This window comes from Rattus norvegicus, chromosome 14 (genome assembly GCF_021556685.1).
Source record: "Rattus norvegicus strain SHRSP/BbbUtx chromosome 14, alternate assembly SHRSP_T2T, whole genome shotgun sequence".
Classification (NCBI taxonomy): domain Eukaryota; kingdom Metazoa; phylum Chordata; class Mammalia; order Rodentia; family Muridae; genus Rattus; species Rattus norvegicus.
Window position 1 is genome coordinate 4,927,123 of NC_141547.1, and position 14,927 is coordinate 4,942,049.

At 37.8% G+C, this 14,927-nt stretch overlaps 1 protein-coding gene across 1 annotated transcript in view; it reads left to right on the forward strand.

Annotated features, from left to right (window-relative positions):
* Positions 1 to 14,927, forward strand: part of Zfp950l12 (zinc finger protein 950 like 12) — a 61,480-nt gene that overhangs the window by 25,263 nt on the left and 21,290 nt on the right. Inside the window, exon 5 of the mRNA XM_087584647.1 lies at positions 13,191 to 13,299. Coding sequence (XP_087440773.1) covers positions 13,191 to 13,299 — 109 coding nt within the window. The remainder of the gene's footprint in view (positions 1 to 13,190; positions 13,300 to 14,927) is intronic.

The following is a 14,927-nucleotide window of genomic DNA, read 5'->3' on the forward strand; positions in this document are numbered from 1 at the left end:
CATCCATCATGATCAAATAGGCTTCATCCCAGGGATGCAGGGATGGTTTAATATATGGTAATCCATCAAAGTAATCCACTATATTACAAACTCAAAGATAAGAACCACATGATCATTTCATTAGACGCTGAGAAAGCATTTGACAAAATTCAACACCCCTTCATGATAAAAGTCCTGGAAAGATCAAGAATTCAAGGCCCATATCTAATCATAGTAAAAGCAATATACAGCAAACCAGAAGCTAACACAAAACTAAATGGAGAGAAACTTGAAGCAATCCCACTAAAATCAGAGACTAGACAAGGCTGCCCACTCTCTTCCTAATTATTCAATATAGTACTCAAATTCCTAGACAGAGCAATCTGGCAATGAAACGATATCAAAGGGATACAAATTGGAAGGGAAGAAATCAAAATATCACTATTTGCAGATGATATGATAGTATATTTAAGTGACCCCAAAATCTCCTCCAGAGAACTACCTAACCTGATAAACAACTTCAGCAAGGTGTCAGGGTATAAAACTAACACAAACAAATCAGTAGTCTTCCTCTACTCAAAGGACAAACAGAGAAAGAAATTAAGGAAATAACTCCCTTTACAATAGTTCCAAATAATATAAAATATCTTGGCATGATTTTAACCAAGCAAGTGAAAGATCTGTATGACAAGAACTTCAAGCCTCTGAAGAAAGAAATTGAGGAAAATCTCAGAAGATGGAAAGATCTTCCATGCTCACGGATTGACAGGATTAATATAGTAAAGATGGCCATTTTGCCAAAAGCAATCTACAGATTCAGTGCAATCCCCATCAAAATTCCTACTCATTTCTTTATAGAGATAGAAAGAGCAATTTGTAAATTCACTTGTAATAACAAAAAACCCATAGCAAAAAGTTTACTCAACAATAATAGAACTACTGGGGGAATCACCATTCCTGACTTCAAGCAGTATTACAGAGCAATAGTCATAAAAACTGTATGGTATTGCTACAGAGACAGGCAGATAGATCAGTGGAACAGAATTGAAGACCCAGAAATGAACCCACACACCTATGGTCACTTGATCTTTGACAAAGGAGCTAAAACCATCCAATGGAAGAAAGATAGCATTTTCAACAAATGGTGCTGGTTCAACTGGAGGTCAGCATGTAGAAGAATGCAGATCGATCCATGCTTATCACCTGTACAAAGCTTAAGTCCAAGTGGATCAAGGATCTCCACATCAAACCAGATACACTCAAACTAATAGAAGAAAAAGTGGGGAAGTGTCTTGAACACATGGTTACTGGGGAAAATTTCCTAAACAAAACACCAATGGCTCATTCTCTAAGATCACAACTCGACAAATGGGACCTCATAAAACTGCAAAGCTTCTGTAAGGCAAAAGACACTGTCATTAGACAAAACAGCAACCAACAGATTGGGAAAGGATCTTTACCAATCCTACATCTGATAGAGGGCTAATATTCAAAATATACAAAGAACTCAGGAAGTTAGACTCCAGAGAGCCAAATAACCCTATTAAGAAATGGGGTACAGAGCTAAACAAAACATTCTCAGCTGAGGATTATCAAATGGCCAAAGAGCACCTAAAGAAATGTTAAACATCCTTAGTGATCAGGGAAATGCAAAGCAAAACAACCCTGAGATTCCACCTCACACCAGTCAGAATGGCTAAGATAAAAAACTCTGGTGACAGCAGATGCTGGCAAGGAAGTGGAGAAAGAGGAACATGCCCCCATTGTTGGTGGGCTTGCAATCTGGTACAACCACTCTGGAAATCAGTCTGGAGGTTCCTCAGAAAATTTGACATTCCAGAAGCTGGAAAGAACCCAGATGCCCTTCAACGGAGGAATGGGTTAAAAAAAATGTGGTACATCTACACAATGGAGTATTACTCAGCTATCAAAAACAATGACTTCATGAAATTCATAAGCAAATGGAATGAACTAGAAAATATCATCCTGAGTGAGGTAACTCAATCACAGAAAAACACCCATGGTATGCACTCATTGATCAGTGGATATTAGCCAAAAGGCTTGAATTACCCAAGATGCAATCCACAGACCACAGGAAGCTCAATAAGAAGGATGACCAAACTGCAGATGTTCCCACTCCTTAAAAGGGAAAAAATATCCATAGGAGGGGATATGGAAGCAAAGTTTAGAGCAGCAACTCAAGGAATGACCATTGAGAGCCTGCCCCACATGTGGCCCATATATATGCAGCCACCAAAACTAGATAAGATTGATGAAGCTAGAAAATGCATGTTGAAAGGGACCAGATAAAGATCTCTCCTGAGAGACACATCCAGAGCATGTCCAATACAGAGGTCAATGCTAGCAGCTAACCACTGAACTGAGAACAGGAACTCCTCGGGGGAATTAGAGGAAGGATTGAAAGAGTTGAAGGAGCTTGCAACCCCATAAAAACAACAATGCCAACCAACCAGAGCTTCCAGAGACTAAGCTAATACCAAAAGACTATACAGGGACTGACTAAGGGCTACAACTGCATAGGTAGCAGAGAATAGCCTTGTTGGGGCACCAGTAGAAGGGAAAGCCCTTGGTCCTGCCAAGGTTGGACCCCAAGTGCAGTGGAATATGGGGGGTGGGAGCTGTATGGTGGATATATAGGGGGAATATTCGTATGGGGGGAGGGCGAGGGGAGGGAATGGGGGTTATGGTAAGAAACCAGGAAGAGGAATAACATTTGAAATGAAAGTAAAGAAATATACCTAATAAAAAATTTAAAGAAATCAACAAATAAATAAAAGAACATCTGAGCTTTTTCCAGCTTCTGGCTATTATAAATAAGGCTGCTATGAACATACTGGAGCATATGTTCTTGTTATATTTTGGAGCATCTTTTGAGTGTATACCCAGGAGTGGTATAGCTACGTCCTCAGGTAGTACTATGTCCTATTTTCTGAGGAACCTCCAGACTGATTTCCAGAGTGGTTGTACCAGCTTGCATTCCCACCAACAATGGAGGAGTGTTCCTATTTTTCCACATCCTTGTCAGCATCTGTTGTCACCTGAGTTTTTGAACTTAGTCATTCTGAGTGATATAAGATAGAAACTCAGGGGGTTGGGGATTTAGCTCAGTGGTAGAGCGCTTGCCTAGCAAGCGCAAGGCCCTGGGTTCGGTCCCCAACTCTGAAAAAAAGAAAAAGAAAAAAAAAAGATAGAAACTCAGGGTTGTTTTGATTTGAATTTCCCTGAGGACTAAGGAGGTTGAACATATCTTTAGGTATTTTTTTTAGCCATTTGATATTCTTCAGCTGAAAATTCTATGTTTAACTCTGTACCCCATTTTTAAATAGGGATATTTGGCTCTTTGGAGTCTAAGTTCTTGAGTTCTTTGTATATATTGGATATTAACCCTCTATTGGATGTAGGACTGGTAAAGATCTTTCCCCAATCTGTTGGTTGCCATTTTGTCCTAATGACAGTGTCCATTGCCTTATAGAAGTTTTACAGTTTATGAGGTCCCATTTGTCGATTCTTGATTTAACAGCATAAGTCATTGGTTTTTTGTTCAGTCAATTTTCCCCTGTACCCATATTTGAGGCTTTTACCCTCTCTCTCTCTCTCTCTCTCTCTCTCTCTCTCTCTCTCTCTCTCTCTCTCTCTCTCTCTCTCTCTCCTAATTTCATTGTATCTGGTTTTATGTGGAGGTCCTTGATCCACTTGGATTTGACCTTATACAAGGTGATAAGAATGTATCAATTTGCATTCTCCTACATGCTGACTCCCAGTTGAACCATCAGCATTTGGTGAAAATGCTGTCTATTTTCCACTGGATGGTTTTAGCTCCTTTGTTAATGATCAAATGACCGTAGGTGTGTGGGTTAATTTCTGGGTCTTCAATTCAACTCTATTCATCTACCTGCCTGTCTTGGTACCAATACCATACAGATTTTATCACTATTTCTTTGTAATACAGCTTGAGATCGGGATGGTGATTCCCCCAGCAGTTCTTTTATTGATGAGTATATTTTCACTATCATAGATTTGTGGTTTTTCCAAATGAGTGTGCAAATATCTCGTTGTAACTCTATGTAGAAGTGATTTGGAATTTTGATGAGGATTGCATTCAATCTGTAGATTGCTTAAAGCATGATGTTCATTTTTATTATACTAGTCCTTCCAATCAATGAGCATGGGAGATCTTTCCACCTTCTGAGATCTTTTTGATTTCTTTCTTCAGAGACTTGAAGTTCTTGTCATACAGATCTTTCACTTGCTTGGTGAGAGTCATACCAGTGTTTTTTTATATTATTTGTGACTATTGTGAGGGTTACCACTTTCCTAATTTCTATCTCGACCTGTTTATCCTATGATGATAGAGAAAAGCTACTGATTTGAGTTAATTTTACATCCAGGCACTTTGCTGAATTTGTTCATCAGGTTTAGGAGTCCTCTGGTGGAATTTTTGGGGTCACTTAAATATACAATCATATCATATTCAAATAGTGATATTTTGACTTATTACTTTCCATTGTATCCTTTTGACCTCCTTTTGTTGTGTAATTCTTCTGGCTACAACTTCAAGTACTATATTGAATAGGTAGAGAGAGTGGGCAGCCTTTTCTCGTGCCTAATTTTAGTGGGATTGCCTCAAGTTTCTCTCCACTTAGTTTGATGTTGGCTACTGGTGTGCTGTATTTTTCTTTTGCTATGGTAAGGCATGGGCCTTGAATTCCTAATTTTTCCAAGACTTTTACCACGATGGGGTGTTGAATTTTGTGCACTGCTTTCTTCATATCTAAAGAGATCATCATATGGTTTTTTCTTTGAGTTTGTTTATATAGTGGATTACATTGATAGATTTCCATATATTGATCCATCCCCGCATCCCTGGGATGAAGCCTTCTTGATCATTACGGATGATTGATTTGATTTGTTCTTGGTTTTTGAGAATTTTATTTTGTATTTTTGCATTGATGTTTATAGGGCAAATTGGTCTTAAATACTTTTTCTTTGTTGACTTTGTGTCGTTTAGGTATAAGTGTAATTGTGGCTTCACAGAACAAATTCAGTAGACTTACTACTGTTTCTATTTTTTGGAAAGTTTTGAAGAGTATTGATATAAAGTCTTCTTTGAGGGTATGATAGAATTCTGCACTAAACCCATCTGGTCCTGGACTCTTTTTTGGGAGACTTTTAATGAATGATTCTATTTCTTTAGCAGTTATGGGATTATTTAGATGGTTTATCGACCCTAATTTAACTTTGGTACCTGGTATATGTGTAGAAAACTGCCCATTTCATCCAGATGTTTCAGTTTTATTGAGTATAGACTTTTGTATTAGTATCTGATCATTTTTTGAATTTCATACTTTTCTTTTGTTATATCTTCCTTTCATTTCTGATTTTGTTAATTTGTATACTTACTCTGTGCCCTTTGGTTAGTCTGGGTAAGGATATATCTATGTTGTTGATTTTTCTCAATGAAGCAGCTCCTGGTTTTGTTAATCCTTTGTGTCCTTCTTTTTGTTTCTAATTGGTTGATTTTAGCCCAGAGATTGACTGTTTCCTTATGTCTCCTCCTCTTGTGTGTATTCAGTTCTTTTGGTTCCTGATCTTTCTGGTGTGCATTTATGGTGTCAGTGTATGTTCTCTCTAGATTCTTTTTGGAGACACTTGGAACTATGATTTTTTTCTCTTAGCACTGCTTCCACCAGTTTTCACATGTTGTGCCTTCATTTTCATCAAATCATAAATTGCCTTTAATTTCTTTCTTTCTTGTCCAAGTTATTGAGTAGAGCATTGTTCAACTTCCACGTGTATGTTGGCTTTCTGTTTTTCTGTTTTGTTTTGTTTTGTTATTTAAGATCATCCTTTGCTCATGGTGATCTGATAGGGTGCATGGTATTATTTCAATAATCTTGTATCTGTTGGACCTGTTTAATGACTGATTGTGTGGTCAGTTTTTGAGAGGGTACTATGAGCTCTTGAGAAGAAGGTATATTCTTTTGTTTTAGTATGAAACATTCTATAGATATCTGTTAAATCCATTTGGTTCATAACTTCTGTTAGTTTCACTGTGTCTCTGTTTAGTTTTTGTTTCCATAATCACTCCATTGCTGAGAGAAATGTGTGTCCAAGTATTACTGTGTGAGTTGCAATGCATGCTTTGAGCTATAGTAAAGTTTATTTTATGATTGTGGGTGCCCCTGCATTTGATGCATACATGTTCAGAATTGAGAGTTCATCTTGGTTGATTTTTCTTTTGATGAGTATGAAGTGTTCTTCCTTATCTTTTTTGATAACTTTTGGTTGAAAGTCAATTTTATTCAATATTGGAATGGCTATTCCAGCTTTATTCTTGGGACCAAATTTTTGGAAAAGATTTCTAGCCCTTTACTCTGAGGTAATGTCTGTCTTTTGTCACTCAGTTGTGTCCTTGTATGCAGCAAAATACTGGGTCCTGTTTACATAATCAATCTGTTAGTATATGTCTTTTTATTGGGGAACTGAGGGCATTGTTGTGCAGAGATATTAAGAAAAAGTGATTGTTGCTTCCTGCTTTTTTTGTTATTAGAAGTGGAATTATATTTGTGTGGCTTTCTTCTTTTGGGTTAGTTGAAAAACAATTTCTTTCTTGCTTCTCTGAGGGTGTAGTTTCCCTCCTTGTGTTGAAGTTTTCCATTTACTGTTGTTTGTGGTGCTGGATTTGTGAAAAGTTTTGTGTAAATTTGGTTTTGTCATGGAATATTGTGGTTTCTCCATCTATAATTGAGAGTTTTGCTGGGTATAGTAGCCTGGGCTGACATTTTTGTTCTCTTAGCATCTTTATGACATCTCCCCAGGATCTTTTGCCTTTTAGAGTCTCTAGTGAGAAACCTGGTGTAGTTTGGATAGGGCTGTATTAATTACTTGACCATTTACCCTTACTGTTTCTAATAGTCTTTGTTTTCTGCATTTGGTGCTTTGAGTATTATGTGACAGAAGGAGTTTCTTGTCTGGCCTAATTTATTTTAAGTTCTGTAGCCTTCCTTTATGTTCATGGGTGTGAGGAGCTGTCCGAGGAGCTGTCCTCACAGAGATGTGAGGAGCTGTCCGAGGAGCTGTCCTCGCATATGTGAGGAGCTGTCCTCACAAACTCCATTACAAGATGGCACCGGCATCCGGCAGAACGCACCTAGTAAAAAGGGCAATACGCAGGCGCCTGGTAATGTCCCTACTCAAAGGGACACGTACGTTTTGGTACGTCATCTGGCATAATTGGCAGCGACCAGTCAGAGAGTGACACGTCCTAGGCGAGGATAGTTTCCTATATAAGGGACGGTTATTCCTCACTCTCCGTCTCCGCATTGTAAGCTTATGCTCTCCCTCTCAAGACGCATTAAAGCTTTTCTGTAGTAGGATCCTATGTGTGCCGCGTCGTTCCTGCTGGCGAGACGTAGCGCGGGACACATGGGCATCTCTTTTTTTTAGGTTAGTGAAGGTTTCTTCTATAATTGTGTTGAAGATATTTACAGGCCCTTTAAGTTGGGAATTTTTGCTCTCTTCTGTACCTATTATCCTTAAGTTTTGTTTTCTCATTGTGTCCTGGATTTCCTGGGGTAGGATTTGTTGTTGTTTTGCATTTACTTTAACTCTTCTGTCAATGTTTTGTATGGTATCTTCTGTACATTCTCTCCGCTGTCTCCCGTATTCTGTTGGTGGTGCTTGCATCTATCTATGACTACTGATCTCTTTCCTAGGTTTTCTATCTCCAGGGTTGTCTCCCTTTATGATTTCTTTATTGTTTCTATTTCCATTTTTAGATCTTGGATTGCTTTGTTCAATTCGATGACTGTTTTGGTTGTGTTTTCTTGTAATTCTTTAAGGGATTTTTATGTTTCCTGTTTAAGGGTTTCTACCTGTTTACCTGTGTTCTCCTGTAAGGGAGTTATATCCTCCTCCTAATCTTCTATTATCATCATGAGATGTGGCTTTAAATCTGACTCTTGCATTTCTGGTGTGATGGGGTATCCAGGACTTGCTGTAGTTGGAGAACTAGATTGTGTTGATGCCAAGTAGCCTTGCTTTATTATTATTTTTTTTTTGCCTATATTTTTGTGCTTGCCTCTTGCCATCTGGTTATCTCTAGTGCTACCTGCCCTTTCTCTGACTGGAGCTTGTCCCTCTTTTATCCTGGTTGGGTCAGAACTCCTCAGTGACTCTTTGTGATTCTGGGTGTTTCGAGCATCTAGGACTCGGGCTCCCTCTGGGAGCTGTGAAAGTGGATGCAGAGCCAGCACTCTAGGTCTGCTCAAGATGCAGGTTGAGACCAGATGGAAACCATGCCACTTGCTGGGCAGGCAATTTTGCATCCCTGTACCCTGGAATAGGTGTTGGGGTAGTTGTTTTGGCTTTGTCGCCTATGATCCTGAGTGTGTTAGAGCACCAGGGAGTTGGCCTTTCTCTGGGTGTTGTGGGAATGGGTGTGGATCCATATTCTCTATTCTTATAGTAGAATTATTTACCCCTCATTCATAATCCTGTCCTTTCATGGTACACCCAAAACTTGTAGCCACATCCCCAGATGACAAGATCCATGAACTCAGACTCAACTTAGAAGAAATGTTTTCTTGCATCATTAATTTGTCCTAATATTATTTTTCTCTTCCAAACACATCTTCGTGCTTGTAAAGCATGAAACCCTTTGTTCCTTTCCTTACCTATGAAGCCCTCACTAGTCTACAAGGGAGCGGTTGCATTCTATTAATTCTAATTTCATTTTATCTTTCAGGATAAACAACTTACCAACTCCATCAACTTTCTACCAACTAACCCTACCTTCCTAAAGCTATTTAAATCAGATCAGGAATTCTGTAAAATTGTTGTTTGATCTGAACAAGCTTTTATTTCATGAATGTTCATCTTCTTTTTTTTTTCCTGTGCGTAACTTGCCCAATAGAGTGGGCTATCAACCAAGAATTAATCACATAAGGCTACAGGCAGTGAGGGTATACCCACCACTAATTACACCACGCTAGATACATGAGGAATACAGCAATGACAAACAAGAGAAAGCATGCAGCAAGAAGCAACAGTGGGCTGAAGCCTCTGCGTCCATGAGTCCATGCCTCTCAAGGATACACCCATCATAGCCATGCAAAATGGTTGGTGATCTCTAAGAAGGTTATCTGCCAGCTGTATGGCCTCCTGCATTGCGTCAGCCACACGATATTGGTTACTATCCATAACCTGAATGGAAGCCTCTAATGCTTCCGAACCCAGTTACTTATGGCACTGAACACAAATAAGTCTAGCTGGTACATAACCAGGAGATTCAACCCTGCTGCCATCACTCATGATGCTGGAAGTTACTTTGCAATAGGATCAACAGGAGTATCACTCATCTACAAACTCTGTAACCTAAGCCAGTAACGTCCCTACAAAATATTATAATACAATACTGGCACAGTACTGGTTACAGTACTGCCTAAAGCTATGGTGGCTGGACAGGTATTTACTCCCAGGAATGAATGGAATCAAGTTGAATGAAGTGAGGTCTTTCTACTTCCTTGTATTTTAAATAGCTATTTTTGAATCTTGAAGGTTAAATATGAGGCTTATTTCTTAACCTGCCCATAGGCAGCAATATTACTATTACATTTTTCTACTGATTTCTTATGATTGTATATACTTAGAAAGTACTGAAGTCATAAGCCTAGGTATCAAAAACATGCTATGTTGAGTGAACATATACTAAATTGTAATTTATATAATATATAATTGTGTGTTGTGTTACAGTATAATATTATAACTGGGTGATGGTCCTTAGCTGCACTCCCTCTTATTTGTTGAGTCAGGATCTTCTGTTAAACCTGCAGCTCCATGCTACAGCCAGGCTGGCTTCCCACTAAGTTTCAAGGATCATTATTCATCCCTCCCCCATTACAGAAATCTGCCACCATGCTGGATTTTATGTGGGTGCTGGGGAAAGAAAAACAATGCTGGAGATATGGTTGTACTATATGAATATGCAACTTTAGAAAATGTAGTCATGTAGGGTAAGTTACATCAACAGAAGAAAAAATAGTAATATTCACAATGAGGAAGTTGAACCTAATTAAAAAAAAATCAAAAAACTGCTAATGAAATTTACCAACAAAAACAATGAGAAGTCTTTTGAAAAACAAACTTTTAGAGAAATATTCCCATTATTAACATAATGAAAGTATTGCAAAGTGAAATCAATGTGAGAAAGGCTTACTTCAAGATTGATACCAATGGTGTATTAATAACAGTGTATTTAAGCACTTTTCCTTAAAGAACCAGGGGTAAAAAGTTTTGTCATTTATGAATGAAATATATGAATGAAATTATGAATAAAAAAATTGCTTTCCCTACTGAGTACTCATTTACCCAGTGTTCAATACAAAATCAACAATGTTGGAGAGCCCAGAGTACAGTGTATATCTGGGAAATTTTGTGACCTGCATGTACAAATATTGTTATACTACATTATTTCAAGGGAATTCTTCTATTTAATTTATGTTCTATTATTCTGGAGTGGTGGCTTAGAGATTAACCATAATGACTGCTTCTCTGGAGAACACTACCTCAGTTCTAGTATTGATAGGGTGCTCTTGACATTCTGCAACAGTAGTTCCAGTTGATCTGTAACCTCCCCTGTCGTGCAGTTCACAGATGTATATGCAAGCAAAATATCCATAGACATAAAATACACATAAAGAAAAAATTCAAGATGAAAAAGCTGAGAAATAGAATATCAGGAGGTAATATCAGTGATAAATTTGGTTCATATTATATAGTACAGTACCCTGGTTACTTTCCAAAGAACCACAGCATTGACGTTAAAAGCAGAGAAATCATTTATACAAGTAAATAGAAAAAAAACATAGGGCTGAATAACTTACATATCCTGAAGTAGAATGAAGTAATTCACAAACCCTTGCTCTTTTCTTTTTTCAAGATTTATTAATTTTTATTTATATGCAGACACTGTAACTATCTTCGGACACACTTGAAGAGTGCATCAGATCCCATTACTGATGGTTTTAAGCCACAATGTGGTTGCTGGGAATTGAACACAGTACCTCTGGAAGAGCAGTCAGTGCTCTTAACACTCAGCCATCTTTCCAGGCTGCTCATCTATTTCTATATTATGAAATCTCAAAGAAACTCAGGACAACTGGCTAACTTATTTAACATATCAGAAGCAAGAGCTGGCAATAAAATCCTATAATAAAATCCTGGGTCTTTGGAGCACTTCTCCTATCCACTACTTGCCTAAATTTTTTTCCAGTGAGATTTGTCAATTATAGACTCTTCTTCTATTATGAGCATCCAATTAAATTGGTCAAAAGTTGGCAAGCCCCACTACTTCTGTGCTACCATTACCCCAGCTCAATGTATAAGCAGGAAAGATTATAGGCAGAGTTTTGTTCCGGGGTTGGATTACCCTCTGTCCTCTTCTTTCTGACTCTCCTGGGGTTGGGGATTTAGCTCAGTGGTAGAGCGCTTGCCTAGCAAGCGCAAGGTCCTGGGTTCGGTCCCCAGCTCCGAAAAAAAGAAAAGGAAAAAAAAAAAAAAGACACTGACTCTCCCAACCATCACACCCAGATCCAGTCCGCTGCCAATTCCTTAAAAAAAAAGAGCAGAACTTTTGGGGATATCAACTGAACAACTGATTACATATGACAATAAGAATAGGAACAAATCCTGGTTGGAAATGCATTGCAAGATCAGGAAAAGTCAGACATACACACCCACTATATCTCTCCAGTATGATTCCTTTCATGCATTAGGAGACTCTGATATGCGAAGGCTTAATCAAGTTGACTGTATGCATAGGGCCTCACTGCAATGTGTCATTTGGAGGCCTTTGAAGACCACCATAATGACCAAAGGCTTTATAGCATTGGATATATGCATAGGGTTTCTCTTCACTGTTTCCATTTATGTCTTTGATGATCATGGTTGTGTGCAAAGGCTTTACCACAGTCATTACATTCATAAGCCTTCTCCACAATATGTGTCCTGTTATGGCATTGCTGATGGCTATAACAAGCAACGGCTTTATCACGTTGATTACATTCTCTATAGTATCTATTCTTTTATACCTCTGAAAATTACCATTCTGTCCAAAAGATTCACCAAATTTGGTTATATTCACAGGGATTTTCTCTAGGTTGTGTTCTTTTATGACTTTGATGGTGACTGTGAAAGGAAGATTTTTTACAACACTGGTTAAATTAAAAGGGCTTCTCTCTAGTATGTGTCCTTTTATGGCATTGCAGATTACTTCGACGTGAAAAGAATTTACCGCATTCGTTGCACTCATAGGGCTTCTCTCCTGTATGTGTCCTTTTATGACGGTGAAGATCATTGTGATGGGCAAAGGCATTGCCACATTGGTTACATGCATAGGGCTTCTCTCCAATATGTGTAATTTTATGGCTTTGAAAATGGCTGTGACAAGCAAAGGCTGTACCACATTGTTTACATTTATAGGGCTTCTCTCCAGTACGTGTTCTTTTATGCCTTTGAAGATGGCTGTGACGAGCAAAGGCTTTACCACATTGGTTACATTCATATGGCTTCTCTCCAGTATGTGTTTTTGTATGGCGATGAAGATAGCGGTGAAATGCAAAGGCTTTGCCACATTGGTTACATTCATAGGGCTTCTCTCCTGTATGTGTTCTTTTATGACGTTGAAGATAACTGGGATAGGCAAAGGTTTTGCCACATTGGTTACATGCATACGGCTTCTCTCCAGTATGTGTAATTTTATGGCTTTGAAAATGGCTGTGACAAGCAAAGGCTGTACCACATTGGTTACATTTATAGGGCTTCTCTCCAGTACGTGTTCTTTTATGCCTTTGAAGATGGCTGTGACGAGCAAAGGCTTTACCACAATGTTTACATTCATATGCCTTCTCTCCAGTATGTGTCCTTTTATGCCTCTGAAGATCATTGTGATGGGCAAAGGCTTTGCCACCTTGGTTACATGCACTGGGCTTCTCTCTAGTATGTGTTCCTTTATGGTGTTGAAGATCACTGTGATGGGCAAAGGCTTTGCTACACTGGCTGCATTCATAAGGCTTCTCTCCAGTATGTGCTCTTTCAAGCCCTTGAAGACTATTGATCTGTGCAAAGCCTTTACAGCATTGGTCATATGCATAGTGTTTCTCTCTAGCATGCATTCTCTTATTGCATTGCAGATGACTGTGGCATGCAAAGGCTTTACTACAGGGTTTGCAATCACAGAGCTTCTCTCCTGTGTGTTTTCTTGTATATATTTGAAGACCAGTACAGTGTACAAAGGCTCCGGTAAGTGTTCTTTTATGTATCTGTAGATGATTGTGACTTGGAAATTCCTCATTATATTGCACACATTCATAGGGTTTCAGACCAGTGTGAATTCTTTCATCCCAGTGAAGATGCCTATGATAAACAAAATCGTTATTAGTTTGCATATATTCAGAGTCTCTTTACAATATAAATTTTTCATGCTTGTATATGTAACTGACACATAATAACGATTTGTTTAGTATACTAATGAATATTTTTCATTGGTATATATTGACTTTACAGTATTTTTCACATGTAAAGAGGAATCAGATACAATATGGGTTTATTAATTTCTTTATATCCATGGTGTTCTCCCTCATTATGGTTCACTTTGCATCTTACCTGGGACGGTATCAGCATTGATTATATGCATCAACCTTATAGCATTCTTTTCCTATGTGGGGTTTTTCACATATTTGACATAATTACAAGAAATTAGAGCTTTATAACAAGATTACATTAATAAATTTTTCTATAGTTTCAGCCGTACAACATTTGCAAAATGAAACAGGACACAGGGAAAATTTCTATGTTACTAATACTCATAGTATTGTCTGCAGTGTGATGATGTTAATGTATTCAAAATGAAATTGGAAAATCAATTAACTATTAAATGGTATTAAGTTCAATAAATCTGCATCAAGTGAAGAAAACTACATATCTTCTAATTGTACTGGGACAGAGAGTGGTACAATGTTTCTGTTAATATTCTTTAGACCTTGAATCTTGTATGTTTATATAGAATAGAATAGAATAGAATAGAATAGAATAGAATAGATGAAATATAGATAGATAAGTAGGTAAGTAGGTCAATAATAGATGGATGATATATAGATACATACACATACACACACACAAATAGGTAGGTAGATACATAGATTAATAGATGAGATAGAATTACCTTGACAAAAATAGATATAATCTATCCCTTATAATACACCTATGAAAGGAAGAATAACAAATAAAATATATCCCCACTGCATTCCCACATTTTGACATTTTGTTCTTCATAGACATGTGGTATTTTGATTAACATAACTACAACTACAACTTTCTTTCTTTCTTTTTTTTTTTTTTTCTGGTTCTTTTTTTCAGAGCTGGGGACCGAACCCAGGGCCTTCGGCTTCCAAGGCAAGCGCTCTACCACTGAGCTAAATCCCCAACCCCCAACTACAACTTTCTTAACTCTCTTGAACTGCCCCTTTCACTAAAGTTAACCAACTTATTACAAGTCTATGAGTAACATCTGCTTTACTATGCACTGTTTGCTTATTAGATGATTTTGGATATATACACTTCACATGTTCAAAGTTTATTCTTTTTTTATATCTCAGTGTTATAAGAATATAGACACTGGCAGTTCTACAAACGGCACTAAATTCAGTCTGCTTGAAATAGTACTACCTGTTAAGGCATCGTTTCCATCTGAAAGGAATGACTTGCAAACACAAAACAAATAACTGACACAGAGGTATATGCACTTGAAGAATTTAATGCCCAATATAGTTAATGTTCTGCTGATTTACACTGATGCTTTTAAGAAAATCTTCATGAAAACTTTATAATTTCTTGAGAGGGATATTTGGATCAGCATGCACATAAAATTA